This window comes from Scatophagus argus, chromosome 9 (genome assembly GCF_020382885.2).
Source record: "Scatophagus argus isolate fScaArg1 chromosome 9, fScaArg1.pri, whole genome shotgun sequence".
NCBI classification, from domain to species: Eukaryota; Metazoa; Chordata; class Actinopteri; family Scatophagidae; genus Scatophagus; species Scatophagus argus.
In genome coordinates this window covers 10,903,831-10,922,043 of record NC_058501.1, presented here as the reverse complement: position 1 = coordinate 10,922,043, position 18,213 = coordinate 10,903,831, and the positions used below count along the sequence as shown (strand labels likewise).

The 18,213-nt window shown below is 39.2% G+C and overlaps 1 protein-coding gene across 2 annotated transcripts in view; it reads left to right on the top strand.

Moving 5' to 3' along the window:
• Positions 1-18,213, top strand: part of cdkal1 (CDK5 regulatory subunit associated protein 1-like 1) — a 204,867-nt gene that overhangs the window by 148,241 nt on the left and 38,413 nt on the right. Inside the window, exons 12-13 of one of the 2 annotated variants that reach the window (XM_046399650.1) lie at positions 4,219-4,281; positions 4,418-4,919. In XM_046399650.1, coding sequence (XP_046255606.1) covers positions 4,219-4,281; positions 4,418-4,615 — 261 coding nt within the window. In that variant the 3' untranslated portion in view covers positions 4,616-4,919. Of the gene's footprint in view, positions 1-4,218; positions 4,282-4,417; positions 4,920-18,213 lie in introns of those variants that run through there. The other variant, XM_046399649.1, reaches the window with a different exon arrangement.

Sequence of the window (18,213 nt, the reverse complement as noted above, 5' to 3'; positions counted from 1 at the left end):
TAAAAACTAATTAATTATAAAAATATTTTTGCATTTCCAATAATAAAACTTTGCTGGCTCATATAACGACTCAAAAGTCGACACAGGGGTTTTTGAGAAGTTTTTCTGAACTTTCTTAGTGCACACATCTGTTGTAGCCACAGTATACAAACGGTTAAGCAAAAAGTGTAATCATAGCTCAGTCACATATGATATAATCATGTCCTCTTATCTCGTCACATTGATTGAACTTGATTCAAAAAACAAAATAAAATTTTACGTCTGACTCTCAGTTTCCACAATTTACAGTATATGCCTTGTGTACACCTCAGTTAACAGAACATGCAGCAGATCTAACATTAGTCAAAGTAACTGGAACATGTGATGTACAGTGATCTGTGTAAAGAGATGTTCTCTTTCTCCCTCTCTCACACACACACACACACACACACACACACACACACACACACAGCTTCACTTATCGCGACCACTCTGGTTGTGATGGTTTAGGAAGTGTTAATCCTTCGCACACAGACACAACCACACACCAATTATGCTTCAGGTCTTTCTTGGTGTAATATAAAATACTCGCACGCGTGCACACTCACACACACAAACACAAACACACACCGTGGGTGTAGGCTCCATAGCACTGACATCTGCCTGTCATTAGAGACACAAGCACATACCAGAAGAAGCCAGAAGCACATAAAGGACAGGCTAAGGCAAGATCACTGTTACCTTGCCCCGTAACACACTGATATTTGACCATACTGACACACAGGCACTTATGTATATAGACACAACACTTAAACGCACACATATTTCTACTGCACCCCATCAGAGAGTCACACATTGAGCGTTTCCTCTGAAATACACCAACAGTAAACCAAGAGCAAGACCTTGGTTGAGCAACCTCCAGCTCAATCACTCGACTGGTGCATGCACAGTTTTAGATTTATTGCTGGAGATTTCTACTAAAATATTATTTTCACAAGCTGCCGGTCTTAAGAAAGTTATTTCCTTGTTTTATTATTTTTATTTATTTTTTATTATGAAGTTTTTTTTTTATGTGTTGTTAACAGCCGAGTGTGTATTGCTGTCTGTACCGCTCCTGCGTGTGTTTGAGTACAAGTGTATACATCCATGTAATGTCACTTCCTGTTAGACATAGAATCCGTCTCTGGTGGCAACAACAGATGCACATAATGGCAACAACCATCATTCATCATCACCGCAGTGGCAGGTCCACACACGCACGCATGCACCTAAACACACACACCGTTGCTTTGCATTGCTGGATTGCCACTGACACACACTAACCTTGATGGCATGCTAAATTAACTTTTGTGGTTGATGGACCACGCATGTTCACACACAAACACACGTATATACAGACACATTATTATGCAACACAGTAATAAAGCTCTTAAAATTAAAGGTGAAATAAAATCAAGAAGGTAAAGCTTATAACTTTCTGAGAGACGCATGACGTATGACTAGCTGAACCGCTGTCATTTCACAACATGGTCTCAGATCATGTAAATGCTGCACTGTTTTTGTGTTATTACCATGTGAGATGTTTTTTTATAAATGTTGTACAGGAGGTGCAGACACATATAATGACCCACACTACGTTTTGTCTTCAGAGAAGTCTTGGCAATTAGGGACATCAAAGCAATTGTTTGTATAGTTTACATGACTGCAGTGCGTTGTGAAATGCAGTGAAGAATTTAATGAAGTCTGCCTATCAGTCCTTTCTTTGATGTTTGTTTACATCAGATCTGCTCACATCTCAAAATGCATTGGGTACAGCACCTTTACCAAGTGTCTGTGGCCTATTTTAGCCTCAGCCTGCTGCACATTAGCAAAGTTTGCACATCTCTGCTACTGACTACTGATTAGTTCCACAGCTGCAACTTCAGGTTTTGCTCAAGGGCAACCTGACAACAGCTGCTGAGGGATAATGTAGGGATAGTGTAGGGATTTAAGCTGAGAATCTCACAAACATCCACCCCCTAACCTGCACGTAAATGGCAGTATTAAAAATCTCTGAGACTCTAGATTCTAGTTTATTTAGTAATGAAATGTCTCCCCTTCATTTGTGACAGAGGTGAGAAGTGGATCTCTGTTTTACTCACATTTTATATATTTTCTGTCTTGTTTCACTTTTCTGTTTCTGACTTGACTTCAGAATTATCTTGTATTTGGCATGTTTTCATAGTCTTGTCCAGGATGAGTCTACAACATGTGTTTGTGTAAGATTGTGGATTTTTTTTTTGTGTTTAGGTGTGTATCAGTATGTGTGTGTGTGCTATTGAACTGGATAAAGTCTGCTGGGAGCTCATTGGTGGTTGAGAAATCTTCACCTGCGGTTACATCTGTCTTATAGTTACACACACACACACACACACACACCGCTGAGCATCACTACAGAGTGATTGTGTTGAGGAGAAATGATGAGAGAATCGCTCTCACCTAAGGTGCTCCAGGCAGAGAGAGAGAGAGAGATAGAGATTGTGGAGGGACAGACTTATAGGGGGATGATGGGTGAGAAGAGTGAAGACAGAATGATTAGTATGAGAATTCCTTCACCGGAGAAAAACATAGGGAGTGAGGGAGAGGGAGAGCACAGAGGGATGTGTGGAAAGGCAAAGAAGACCAGAGAAAAGAGGATTTGGAGATTCTGGAGAGCCCTTTGGCAGCGAAAGCGAGAAGGAATCAGGTGAAAACAAGCATGAGAGGATGATAGAAGGACAGGGTCAGTGATTACAGGAGTGTATGGATCGCAAGAGCCCTGGGTGAGCAGAGAATGTGTAAGAGGTGGGTTGGACTGGAGCATGGGGAAGAAAAAGAAGTGAAGGTATTCACAGATGGAAGGAATGGAGAGTGGGGCTAAGGAGTGATAAGAGGTGAAGTGATGACAGGGTGGGCTTTATCGGAGACGGAGAACGACAGAGTCAAAACAGTCGTTGGCTCAGTGCAGGGAGTACAATCAACACCCCCCCCCCCCCCCCCCCCCCCCCTTGTTTTTGCTTTTCTAGCCACTTTGTCTCTTTTCCACTGTTGTGCTCATCTTGTTTGGCACTGTTTCTTCCTGCCTGGACATTAGCACAGCCTGTCTAACTAACTTAGCTAACCCCTAGCTAACTTTTGAAACTACTTCTGTCTTTGTCAACTTTGTCAGCAGACACACTCTACATTTTTATAGATTTTTCTTCCTACTCTGTGTCCATCCTTCTCTTCTCCTCATCCTCAAGTTTCCTTTGCCTATCCTGAAGCTCCATTCGTCTTCATGCTGTAATGATGCCTGAGTGTGATAGCGGAGCAACTTGTAGATTGCTGCTCCGTATGTACTGATCTGGCCTAAGGACACTGAATCCAGCCATTTACGCAGACTGAAAAAGACAGAGTGAGGGAAGAGATCACGGCAATGAATGCGTGATCCCTTTAGCTACAGTAGCGTATACGTATATCCTCCCCCCTTAGCCAGACATGGCCAAATCAGTGCGCTAATTAGCAATCTTTGTAACTGCGTCAGCCTCTTGTAACTGATTGCATTAACAACTGCCACACATCAAACAGTCGTGTCTCATGCTCATGCATCTCATTATACGTTAAGGACATGCAAGGTTAAGACCAGACTTTGAGCAGAAATAAAATGAGAAACAGAGAAATATTTTCTGTCACCTGGCGGGCAATTTCTTTCTCTTCTGTTCATTCCATATTTTATAGATTTAATGATTTACTGTAGGCGTTGTTCTCAGCTATGGTGATTTTTTTTTTCCTTCTGTTTAAGTGACCCAATAAGTGCACATGAGTGAAACTGTACAATATGTCCATATTTACGCTGTATGGCTTTTCTTTCTCTGCAAGACAAGAACAGCCATACAGCCAGAACATGATGAGAGCGTGCCAAGGAACAAAACTTTAGGTCGTTCTGGGGGAATACATGAAAAAATAAGCTATATGAAATACAAATCATGATGTTTCTGACAGCTGATTTATTTGTCCCATTTACAGCACATGAACACATTTGCTGTAAAGTAGAAGATATAGAGAGCTTACACGGTATGATTCACTTTTCAGGGGAGCATACTCAAGACTGACGACCCCCCCCAATGAAGAGGCTTTATTTATCTACAGAACAATCTACTTATTAAATCTTTTCATTGCACATGCATCAATTGAGTGGCTTTTGACTTTTAATTTGTGTTATATCTTTTTTATTGTCTGCAGAAGAAGCAGAGGACTAAAGAGCTGTCACAGCTCTTCCACTCTTACAACCCCTATGACCACAAGGTAAGATGTCTTTCATTGTTCTTGATCACTTTTCTGATTCACATTTCTCTTTCAGTTCTGCCCTTAAAATGCCCTTTTCTTTTGTTTTTCCTTAGCAACACAGTGCAATGTTTTGTTTTGTGTTTTTAATCTGTAGTGTTTCTTAATGGCGAGACCCCTGAGTATTGTGCCTCATTCACCTCTAAACCAGAAGCCTTCACTTGACACCAGAAGTAGTTGTAGGTCACCACCACAATATTGTCTTTATGGCTATGATGAGTTGGTTGTCTCCTCAAGATGGACGCCTCTTGTCAGCAATCTAGTGGATAAGGACAGCTTAAGTGTCTGTCCCTGATTACATACTGAGAGCCCAAGTGAGAGTGTCAAAGGTACTGAATTCTGAGATCAAAGATAAATCTCCTCAGCTCTCTGTGTATATATATACTTATATTTGTGTGTATATGGGCTCATGCGTTATGGGGTTAACGTCTGCCTGCAGAATGAAGCTGCTTCTCTTCAGGCTTGCTTGTGCCTGAGACCCTTGTGACAACAATGTGTACTGAGCTCTTGTATACAGATGTCCTTCTTACAGTGACAATCCCATGACAGCGGCTGTCGGCACACTTTTTGCTGGCATGAAAATAAAAATATATATATTTATTTTGACTGTGGATGGTCCAGGTCATTGGACAGTCAGGTGTTTAAAAAGAAGTGCACAAGGCAGATGATGGCCTGCTACTGTTGCAGAGAAGCAGGTTGTAGAAAATGCTATGAACATGTTGGTTATTTAAGGTTTTAAGGTATCACAGTGTGTCATGTAAATAAGCTTTGGCTTGCTCGAGTTTTTTGTTTTTGCTGTTGTTGTTTTGGCTTTTTTGTAGTTATTTTTTTTGTTTTTGTTTTTTTTTTCGAGTTTCGAGAGAAATTTGTGCCCATGGTGCTGCTGTTATATTTTACACATTAATTAAAAGGATATAAAAGAGATCACGTTTTCACTGTGGCAGGCATGGATCTTTGCCTCCCACACACTGAAACACACACACATTCAGGTACAGTAATAATGACACACATGGAGCACACTCACAAATAGAAACACAAACACACCTAACACAAGCAAGAAATGTGAATTGAGCGAAGTTAGAAGAGAATATCTTCATATTACATTAACATGTTTCCATCTTGGATATTCAGTGTTTGTATTCAGTATGAACATGATTTTCTTGGGACAAGTCTCAGAGGAACTGTGTGACAGTGTAGCATATTGAGACTATCATCGTATGGTCTGTAAAGTCAGCCTGACTAGTGCCCGGTTTTCTCTCAGTCTCAGCTTGGGAGCAACAACTTTTCCAGATTGACCTCGGCATGGCATTTGGTTGTGTCCCTCTGAGAGTTGAGTCTGTTGTTTTAGTTCAGTTGTTTCAGTTTTGTTGCTGCAAAGCTGCTGCATTTTGCATAAACCCCTGCTTCCTACCACAATGCAGCCGAAATGCACAATCCACACTAAAATTGAATGGGAATGCAGGAGAACTCTGAGTATGTTGCACACCTAAAACATTTCAAAATTTCAAAGTTGTCATGTTGTGCAAAGTTCATTTTTTCTTCTGCAAAATTAAATATTTAATATATTAAAAAAATATATAATATAATATAAAAATAAATATTTTGAACATGTCAAATAAGTTTCTTGTAAATCTTCCATCTTGTAAAGTCTTTTTTCCATAGGTTGTGTAGATGTACACATAATATATCCCCTTCGCATTACAAGCCCAGATTGCTGTGAGATATGAATTAATGATAATAAATCTAATGTCAAGCATGCTTCCTTGCAGATCAGCCACGACTCTGCCCGTCCTTGCCCTTGTCCATGCAACGTGTAAATGTTTAGGCAAATCAGCTCATATTAAGCCCATATAGCCGTTAGATAGAAATAAATGAAGTCTGATAATGTCCCTCATTTTACATGGAATTCCCTTGGGTGTCTGGCCTTATGGTTGACTTAAGGATATTATGTGTTTACCAACACATCGGAGCCTGTGTGTGTGTGTGTGTGTGTGTGTGTGTGTGTGTGTGTGTGTGTGTGTGTGTGTGTGTGTGTGTGTGAGGGGTGGGGGGGGGGGGACTGCAAGGAGAGGGATAGAGAGAGAGAGAGACATGAGTGAGAGGGAGTGTACAGATTAAGAAGGAGGGAGAAAATGGTGTCTTTACAACCATTATTGTTAATATGCTTCCTCCTATAGGTATGAAAAGGTCATTAATAAAGACTGAGTCAGGGTGGGGGGTGGTGAGTTAGTAGGGCTTTATTGCTCCATAGCTCCAGGCTACAAACCAAATGAAACAATGTTTTTAAATGAACTAATTGGGTTTTTTTGTACTAGTCTTGTTTCTTAATCTCCTGTGGATGGCTCACAAATGTAGAAAATGACTAAAACAGAAACAAAAATGGGGATAGTTTTCCTTCTCTCTCTCTTTCTTTCTTGTCTGCCTGTATTTCACTTTGCCTCTGTATATTAAACAGCATTGTACATGCTTTATTAGTGTGCATTTACATGCAGACAATTGTACTCATTTGGTGTGTGTGTGTGTTTAAGAGACCGAAGTGAATGTGTGTGCGTGTTTGTGATGATTAATGTGAAATATCCTATAGCCAGATGGTGCTGAACACGGCCCATCCATCAGCAATGAAAAGACCAGTGGGCAGAAAGCTGGCGGAGCACTTTGTTTAGGGCCAATGCCCCACACCGGACACGTGCACTCAAGCACACACACACACACACACACACACACACACACACACACACACACACACACACACACACACAGACACCACACACACATGAACCGTCGACTGTGCGACTCACTGAGCCTCCTTGGAGCCTTGTGTTTTGTTTCGAAGTACAGGTTGTCGCTTGTTTTGTTGCTGGCCGGGTCTCACATGAGTGCCAGTGCCTCGCCATTAAAATGTATTTGGTGTAGTTTTGACATGTACAGCTCTGCAACCTATTTTGGTCCCAAGACAGAATTTAGGGGTCAAATAGTTGCATTTTCTACCATTCTAGTTCATTATTCATATCCATATGTATTTCTGGCAATCAGCATGAACTCAAGTGGTAACCAGTGTCAACCAATAACAAGATGTCCGAAAATTGGTCTTAAGTTACAAGTAAAAACATTTAAGTTTAAATTTAAGTTGTCGGTCGAGGTATGCTCCCAGTTGAATTTGAGATTTTATGCTGGAAAATGTAAAGCCATTTTTTTCTCTCACCCACTGGCCTCAGCTGGGCTTGTTTTTAGTAATTATTCCTGTTTTCATTCATTAGCAAGATTCAGTGAGGACTGGATGAAACACAGAGCTCCTGGCATGCTTGTCATGCTATTGTTTGTGAACACACACACATATACACGTATGTCTCTCTCTTTGCTACATCACCAGGTCATCTGGTGTAAAGTTTTGCTCCCTGAAGGTTTGCCCTTCCAGGTTCAGGTTGTGAAACTCCGTCGTGCTTTAGTGTTTCTGAACAAATTTAACGTGTGTGTGTGTGAGTGCATTCAGCTGTTTCTGGCAGAGCTAATAAAGTCCGTCTCCCCTATCACCCCACACCGTCATAGTCCCCTGAGAACACACTCAGGGCACACACATTCTCCTTGCTGTGTTCATAGCCCTGAATGACAGGGGTGACAGTTTTCCCTGCGGCAAGAGAGGAGGGACAAGCTGTCAACATGGCCCGCTGCACCTGCCCAACCACACAAAACACACACACACACACACAGATAGAGAACTCAAAGTTGGAAATAGAGAGGGAGGTGAAGGTGGCTAAATGAAAGACTTATAATGAAAGACTAACAAGAGAAAAACGGCATTTGCAGAAAATAAAACACTTAATTACACTCAGTAAACTTTCCCCTTCAGCTACTCCGAAATCCCAGTTTGCCTCATAGAAGTTGAAATAATTATTTATCATTTTAAGAAAAGAAAAAAATGTTAATTAGTCTTTCTCTCTCCCCAACAGATCACATTTTTTTTTTTTTTTTTATTTTCCAGCATGTTGCTGAACTGAAGTATTCTGCTCTTTTCCCTTGCGGCCATTTTAATTACTTTCATTTTGTAGAATGAGTTTTTTTAAGCTGCTGTTGTTTTGCATTGTTGTGAGAAGCTAACCTCCGTCTTTGTCGAACTTGACATTTGCTTGCCACACTTTTTTTCTCCTTTTCTGTTAATTAACTGACTATTCAGGGCAGAAAGGGGAGTGAAGGGAGGAAAACAAAAAAGACTTAAATACTGGGTATTTCTCTTTACTTGTCTCTCCATCCATCTGTGCGTTTTATGAAAGACGTTTTTTTTTTTTCTCCAGGTTCAGCAGGGCTCTTACATTGTCTGGAAATGTCTTAATTATGTAAAATTAAAGGTAGCGTGAATGTATTTTAGAAGCATTTTAGTTTTATTTGTTGAAAATCTGTCAACATTGCAGCAGCGTTGACTAAATTAAATGCACTGACAACAAAGGAAAAAGAATGATTCATGTATGAAGTCCATTCAATCATTTCAGTTGGTCCAAATAAATGAAATTGGTTTTCCTCAAAACTACCACATATGGCTGCTGTGACTGAATAAAGACAATGATACTTTAGATTATTAATCCAAAACAACAAAGTGTCAAAAATAGCATGATTATATTGTTGAATTGAAGCAGTACAAATGTACATAATGACGTGAACATTATATGACAGGCACTAGGAGTTTACCCACAGTCATTTTTTACCCGGCCTGTATTTGGAGACTGGCCTTTATTTGTGTCAACCACATCTTCGACTGTTATTGGAGGGTCAGCTTTTAACTAATTATCATTTTTTATTTGAGGAGGTATGGTAGTTTACCACATGACTTTATCTCTTTCAGTGACGTCAGACAAGAATCCATATATATAGACATATTGTGTATGCTTGTGTCTTATACTACCTGAAAGGAAAGCTAAACACATATATTTTATAAGACGTAAGCTGTTGATATACTTATGTATTTAGTAAATACCATACTGAGAGAACGAGCAGATTAAAACAAACATCATCATAACACTGTATCCAAAGTGAGGAGCACCACACTCCAGTTTACTAATGATTCCCTATAACCTGTGGACTCCACACTCATAAATACCATATGTCTGCTCCTGATAATTGTTTCCTCTCTCCTCGGTTTCTTTTGGGTGCTGCACATATAGGCGCCAGGTGGGCTTCGGGGATAGAATTAATTTTCCCTTTAAGCCTGCATAGTCAACACATACCTGCTTCTGTCGATCCTGGCGTCATTTTTCATGCCACAATGCAGTCAACTTCGCATTTAAAATGATGTAATTGACACTTAATGACTGCATTAAACATTCATAAATACTCATTGTTATTTCTTACTCAAAACTTCACGTTCATCACGGGTGTCATGTAAGTCTTATACACTCAGCCTCACATGAAGTGTTACTGATACAAGAATTAGTTTGTACAACATAGAGATTCCTCTGCGTCCAACTAAGATATGTGTGTCATTCTGGTGTGCTGGGTAATATTGCACTTTCTGTTCGATTAAAGGCAACAAAAATGGAACAAATGGAATGGGACCTTTATGTCTTTCTACATGTATGTGTGCACACTGATATTCCACCCACATTGCAATGCTACTTGCCAAAGACATGATTTGTGTCTGCTACTGCACAGCAGAGCACTATAGCCATGTGTACATTCTCTCAATCTGTCAAGGTTACACAGCAGGGGCTTGACAACACACACATGTATGGTTCTACGAAAGTACAAACACATTTGTCAGCCTTCGTAATTACTTAGTCTGTTTTATGTCAAACAAACATTTGCCTTTGAAAAATTCTGAGGTTCTTTAGTTTTCAAATATATACAACACTACATTATAACTACTGTGTATTTTGTTCTAGAGACATACAGTGCACACAAACAGTATACTATTCTGGTAAGCATTGCAACATTAACATTATTTTACTGTGCTGCTGTGTAGTTTGTGTTTTTAATTTTAAATCAGAGAGGTCAAAATCTGGATACCACTTTACTCTTTACAGATTGTGTCTGCACACATTCAGCAGAGTTAAAGGTAACAGTGACATGTGTCACGTGCTCATATAATGTGCAGCCAGTAACAAGAAAGCATCAGGCTGCCCAGGTGATCTGACTGCCACTGCGACTGGTATAGAACTCAACTCAACTCAACTCACATTTTGCAGGAAAGTAATGCTATTGGGCTTAAAAAATCTCTGTATATGCCACTTTGTTGCCATCTGTTGTGAAAGCGGCTGAACGTGGATCACAACACAGTTCAGATTAAAATGTTGTTTGTTAATTTTATACAGTCAAACTCCTTCCACCACCTACAGAAGGCTTGTTGCGCCAACAGTTTCTGAGTAGTTGGCAAGCTGTCTAAATTTATGAGCCGCTGTGTGTGATACAGTTATGACACAACAAATGCTGAACCTTCCGAAAACAAACCCACCTGAGTAGAGTTGCTTTTCTGGTCAGACTCTCTTGTCTAAACCCAACACATATTGTGTTACACAGTGGTTCATTCTTTACTCTGTTTAACCTCGTCAGAATAGTGCAGGCTGCTGATGTGAAAACGTTAGGGAGCACTCAGTCAAATCTTTCTATCTGCCTTTCATGGTCCCAAGGTTGTGTTGGCAAAGAGGAAAAAGAAAGAGGAGATAGTTGTTGTATATACAAAAAGTTCACTTACTAAACTGAATTAAGAAATATTGATGGACTAATTAAAAAAAAATAAAAATAAAAAAAAGATCTTAATGTCTGGTTTGGCTTGCTTTGAATTTTTTTCCTACTTTTAAAATAAAATCTGCTCTTTCATTCCCTCTGTCTCACCCGCACTCTGTCTTTCTCAAAGTGGCGCAGTACGTGCTGTAATGGCTTGTTGATTGCTATCATTTGTTGGGCCAAAGGCGTCAGTCTGTGTGTTATCCACACACATCAACGCAGACAGGTTCACACACTCAAACTCATATACACACTTACCCACATGCAGCTAGCTCTTTTTAACAGCCTGCTAGTTGACTGACATCTGAATAGAGTAATGGTGGGAAGGAGTGTGTTTGTGTGTAAGGAGAGGGAAAGGGACAGAAATGAATGAGGGAGGGGCATTAGGGCTTGTGTGGCTAAATGGGTTCCTAGGCAGGAGTGTGAATGCTTTCTGATTCAGTCAATAGGGCTCCCATTCAGCCAGGCTCATTTAGAAAGGTGTGTGTGTGTGTCTGTCTGTCTGTCTTACCTTCTATATTCTGAAGCTGCTTGGATGCTTCATGAATTCTCTCTCACATCTTTAGAATCAAACAGCCAATTTAGGTTACAATAAGGTAAGGGAGGAGGAGGAACAACTGGCAAATGTCAGAGGTGTGAAAGTGGCTGCGACTACTTTTCTTTAAATGACCAAAACACCCTTTTGATAAATTCAACATTATGAAATGTTCAACAGTGAAGAATATAGAACCAGAAGATATTTTTCTATTTTGATATCATTGTGGTATTTCAGCACAAATGACTTTTCAGCAATGACCAGATAATGTAGATCTTTCAGTAAGACTGATAAATGCAGACTTTTGTCTTTGTTTTTTGTTATTTTTTCCCACACACCACTACTTGATACATTTACACAAAGCTGGTGTTGTATGTAATGAGGATTTTATGGTAATGGTTTTATTAAGTTATTTTTGTTTTCTGTTGGGCCTGCGAATGCATAGTGGGGCCAAGTGGAACTTGTACAACCTTATTACCACTGATTAGCTTTAGAGTACCATTGCTCCTAGTCCCTGATTGGTTGGGCTTTTAACAGGGCATTGTCATTAATGAGGGCCATTATGTATGTCATGGAGTTTGGCGTCGTCACAGCTGATTATACAAAACATGTGTGTTGTGTGTCTCTACTCTTTTGTCTTTTTGTATTTTTCCGTACATTTGCTGTATGTGTGTGTGCGCGTGTGTGCCATGATTGTGCGAGTTGTTTCAGTGTTTGGACTATCATTGAACCAGACTGTGTGTAAGCATGCAAATGTTGGAATCTAGGTGTTTATGTATGCATGTATGCAGAATTATCAGCCCTAGTAATTGTTTGTCTGTGCCTGATTGCTTAATGTTGCCCGTCATTAGGAATATTAGATGCCTGATTCAACGAAACACGCAACAATCTAAATGGAAATTCAGATGCATGGTTTCAGGCTAAAACCTGGACTTGGACTTTTCTTTCTTTCCTTCTGCCTGCGTGTCGTTATTCCTCACTCCCATGCTGTTTAGGGATCTCGACTTCGTCCTCGTCGAGACAGCCCAGTCCTGCACTCACTTAGCACACAGACAAACGCACGGGGGAAAGAGCGAGAGATCTAGGTACAGGACAGAGTTATTTAGTTTGTGAATGTTGTTTATGTTTCAAGATTGGCCACTGCATTCAGCTCTCCCCTTTAAATCTCAGCTTATCACAGTATCACACATTCACAGCCACACACACTTTGTCAAGACAAAGGACTAACTCAGCCGATCTCTGTGGGGTTAATTCTCTGTCTTGATAGATGTGAGCTACACTAGTTCCTTTGTTAGCTTCTGTAGCTTCTCATTGTGAAGAGCTTATCGTCCATTGTAAATTACTTGTTAACACTGTTTGAAATCTTGCATTTACTTATTGATTTTATTTGGTAGTTGCAGAGCTCTTATCTTGAGCAATGTATGTTTACAGGTTATCCACTTGTCCGAAGGAACTTTAAAAGAAAAAACCTTTCGTTACTTTGTCAATTACTCTTCCACAACAGAAGAACTTTGAGATCTTTAAAGTTAAAAGTATGCCAAATTACAAAATGTTAAATATGTGTCTGTTTTTCTCCTTATTGCTTTATCTAGCACATTTCAAGCATATTTTTGCTGCTCAATTTCTCAATGTTATCCTGTTGTTGCATGAATTTCTTACTGGCTTATTTTAACAAAATAAATAAGTCAGTTTTGTTGTTAAATCTGTCTCAGAATCAGGCCCAGCCACTAAGCAGGTGTGTTTGACCGTGGGCATATGATTTCAGGATCAATTGTACTTTTCTTACAGAAACAACCTCTTCCTTAGTGCCTCTGAAACTGTGTGACTTGTTAAACCCTACACTGTGGTTCTTCCCAAGATAAAGAGCTTTAGTGTCAGAGTTGGGTAGAACCATCTTATCTCTTCATTCGTGTGGAAACCACCAGAGGATAATAACACCAGTCTGGCTTTTCACTCTTCATCTGCCTGCTGTGTGTTAAGTCAGCAGTCACTAACTAACCACACCTGCTCCTGCACTCGCACACACGAGGGCTCAGAAAGACTCACATAGTGACGGTGTGCATGTAGTGCGTTTACATTAGGATTTTTGCTTTTATCTAAAAAGAATGAGTGTTTATTACTATTGAGTATTTATGTGAAACATTACTGACCAGCTGAGTTTTATGGTAAACATCATATGTAAACATGTTATTTGATTTCTTGCCTTAAGGTGCCTTTGTTTTGTTACATGCAAGTAAACAGAAGTGTAAGACTTGGAAAATAGTGACTTTACAGCTGTGACACAGACTTTTTAAGCAAGGGTAATACACACACACACACACACAAGACTGTGTAAATGAGCTGTATGTATAGGGCCAAATGTGGGTTCACTTCTGTAAAGACTTTATTCTCATTACAGCTGAGATACAAAAACTGGGGCACAGCAGGGTGGCAAAGTGATGCATTAGCCGACTGCAGACTGTGTGTGTGTGTGTGTGTGTGTGTGTGTGAGTGAGGAAGAAAGAATGTAGAGTTTAAATGAAGTGAAAACAGTGTGTTTATTGTGCTTTTTAGCCTTGTTATGTTCTTTCCGTGTGTTTGTGTGACAAGGATTATTCCCAAGTTGTCACATCATGACACCTCTGAGAAAAGGTTCTTCTTTTTATCCATAAATAGTTAGTAGAAATTTCTCTGTTTTCTGTGCATCTTAAATGATTATTTTCAGCCCTTTGCTGGATATTTGACGAGATGACATTGATTCCTATGTTAAAGGCTAATTTGAAATTCAGTATGATGCTGCTGCATTGCAGGTGTTTGCAGAGTGCAGAGCAGAGGCTGCTCCAGTATCTTTCTTAATTTGGAAAGAACTTTGATTTTTCAATTTCAAATTCTCCCCTATGTTCCATTAACCTCTTCAGTTGTTCCATAAACCATTTTCTGGACTAAAATGTTCTGTTTATCACAAATTATTGAGAAGTGTGTTTTGTTTGTTTTTTTTTTAATTATTGAAGTGTTTTAAAGGATTGTATCATTTTTAAACAGAGAAAGTGAACAACATCTCAGAAACAGTTATGTTTCAGTGGTTGGTTTAGACGCACCACCAAAAACACCACTGCAGCACCATAAATCTGCTGTTGACAGCTAATCAATAATCCAGTGTTATGTGTACACAGCACTTAGGCACAAATATAAAACTGCAGTCAACCATGCTAGAGTTAAAAAAAATTACTCATCCGTCAGATATTTATTGTTTAGTGAAAGAGAAAGTAAAGCAATTCATGAGTTTAAGGGGTTAAATTAACTATATATTACTATTAAATTTAGCAATGACTGTTATTTGTGATTACTGATTTTATTTTCAAACTTAGGAAGATCTTTTCCATGATTGAAATTTGAAATGGTGATTAGTTGTTGATCTCTGGCCTCATACTGCTGTAAATGTTTTAAATTTAAGAGAGAAATGTAGCTATTCTGTATAAGATGCCAGAGAAGTTACAGGCTTGTTTACAAAACATGCAGAATTGGGACATTTTTATTTCAATATTAACCCATCTGCATGTTAATTTTTTAAAAACTTGTTTTCCTCTCAAGGACAAAGTCTGCTGTGTGTTAATTCATTTTGCTACCATAGCACTGCTGAAAGAGTGATATGAACAGACCAACATCATTACTCACTGCTTTCAAAATGCCCTGGACAGATTCAGAGAATGAAGAAGAGAATCGCTGGAAGATAAAGGGAAAGAAAACAGCAAGAGCTTCCACATAAAAAGGGAGACAATAGAACAAAAACAAACACCTCAGGAAAAATAGGATGAACTGAATATTTATGCAATGAAATAGCAGAAACAAAAACAAAGACCCTTTTTCATATTTGACACCTATTCACATCGGTGGCCTTCATTTTCATTTTTCTTTGTAATCTTGGTGGACTCATTTCTCAGTGTGTTGCGTATAGATTAGTGTGTTTGCTTATTGTGTTGAAGGCCTGTTAATTGGCTGTTTGGGGCTAATAAATAGCTGTAATTAACAGGCGTTGTTAAGTGAGGCATGAATGACAACACTCTGGCAAACCAGGTACAGGAAGACAATGACCTACAATGTGGAAACATTCACCTCAAACTTTAGTTCATTTGGACATTTAGGTAAGTCTTTAGGTAAGTCTTATTGGGACCAGTGAGGGTTTCCTAATGAAAGTAAGTTCTTAACTTGCTTGTAAGATACTCCTGAAGATAGCATCAATGAAACACCTTAGCTCTGAAATGCTAATTATTAGACCATCCTTGTTTTCTTCAATTTCTTGTTCATTTTAAGGTCTGGTTCAGCTAAAGGTACATTTGTTTGGACAAATATAATGATAACAACAAAAACAGCTCATAAGAGTTTAATATAAGGGCTGTTATCTAGCCATTTTCCATGGTTTTCTTTATAACAACCAAAATCATTTAAGTTCTTACATCAATAGCTATGGCATTGTGCTGCCAAAAACAGTGCTTTTAGGAGTTTTAAGAGTTTATCAGCTGATGGAAGAAGACTGTTTTCGAAAGTAGTCCTGTACATGACCTGGTTAATTCATCCTTCACACAATTGCATTTGTCCTGTTCCACCTATACTGAAACAACCCCTGATCATCACCGATCTACCCCCATGTTTTACTGTAGGGGCAAGACAGTCTGGTTTGTTGGCTTCTCCGGGCTTCCATGTTCGGCTTGCTTTTTCTTGGTGTAATGAACGGCTGTCTTGGAGTTCTTCAGTTTTTTGGCTACCTGTCTCTCACTCATGCCAATTTCCAGCAGTGCCAAGATGGCTGGCTTTGTGGCTTCACATAATTCTTTCCTTTTGGGCATTATATGAGAGCTGACAACTTCTGAGTTGTGCTATGGCTTAAATGTAAGCAGGAAACCACTCTAGGCCTTTGCATGTGCAGTGCTGCTTGTGACATGAAATGGCCTTTTATATACCCTGGGAATACAATTAAGCTTAAGCATGTCAAATAGGACATAAAGTATTATGGAATTAGCTGCATTTTTGTTGTGTTCATTGTATTCTTCAGGTAATATACCTTTAGTGGTACCAGGAATTAAAATGAATAAGAAATTGAAGAAAACAAGGGTGGTCTAATAATTTTTTCCATGACTGTATACATACACAGTTAAAGTGTACCATCACATCACTGTATTGTGTTAAAACTCCAGCACTCAAGACAGCTTGTGTATAGACAGTGTATTGCAAACATACACATAAGATATAAAGAGAAACAGAATATATGGTGTGTGAAGCAGACAGGCCTTTCAATGTAAAGAGCACAAATGTTTTGTAGACTGAAATTTTCTGGGATGTTGAACTTTGCTTTAACCCAGTGAGTGCAGCTGATGGCCCTTGTGCTTTTTCATTGTTCTGTAGCAAAGTCTCCCATCTCGTCATCTTACATTTTTCTCTTCTCAACTTCAGAAGTCTGTACATTTTGTGTTGATTGGATGAAAAGACTGTCTGCTGTCTCGACTGATTGAAAGCCCAGACTTGCACACTCTGCTTTTGTCTCTTGTGTATGTCAATCTACCATTTCTTGCTGTTGCATCTTGTCCTCACTTTGCTCATCGCTTTCGTCTTTCTTCCTGCCTTTCTTTCTTTACCCTTTACTGCTGTTCATCTGTCGGTGAGTGTTGATGTATGAGAGCCCAGACATGTTGAAGCGAGTCATGGTTGCTTGAAGTCCTGCCAATGAAAAAGTGGACTTCAAGCCCATTAAACAACAAAAATGAATCAGGGATTTTCTCTTCCTTTTGACCACAGCAGCTTGCTTTTTTATCCATAGTTGTGTTTCATGTCTACAAAAAAAGCAAATAAGAGGTTGAATGGGTGCAGGTGAGGCTCAAACATTTGCCTTTTTTGGTGGGTTTTCATCCGCACTAATAGTGCTATTATAACCAGAGTAAGGCAATTATGTGATTATTGTAATTTTATTGGAGTAAATGATGGTAAAAATCAAAGTTAAACAGTGGTTTGGCTAGTGGTGGTGGAGAGTTGAGATGGTGGAGGTGGAGAGTTGAACATTTATTTTGTGGCAGGAATAAAATATTTGTTGTAGGTCATTTATCTTTCTGGATGTTAATTATTGAACAGATCTTGTACAAACAGTTTATTGGAGAGATTGGTCTCTGCAAGTCTTGCTGCATTCTGCTCTAATTTAGATATTTACTGCACACCGATTACAAGGTTTTAACAGTTTTATTCTTCTTGACTTGATCTCTGTGCTCTCACTTACACTTTAAGTAATATTTTTTTCAATACTAAATAAATTTTGTAGTCCACCATGTTATTTGCAGTACAAACATTGGTTTCACTCACAAGCTGGAATTCCCAGCCGTACTGTGAATCTCTGTGGTTTGACCATTAAGAGTAATTATAGAGGGCTTTGTGTCTCAAACACAAATGTCCCCAAACGTCAGTGGTCACTTCATGGAGGAGCAGTTGCCTGTCCCTCTCTGAAAACAAATGAATATCCTGGTCATTCAGACATAGGGCTTCATTTCTAAAGGTTGCTATACAAAAGAAAGCTGCTTAAACTGGAGTGAAACATTGGGGTTTATAGAAAAATTCAAAGTTTGCTTTTCAACACATCCTTTCACCCATCCATTCACCACAGGAATTAAAGCTCAGTAAATTCCAAA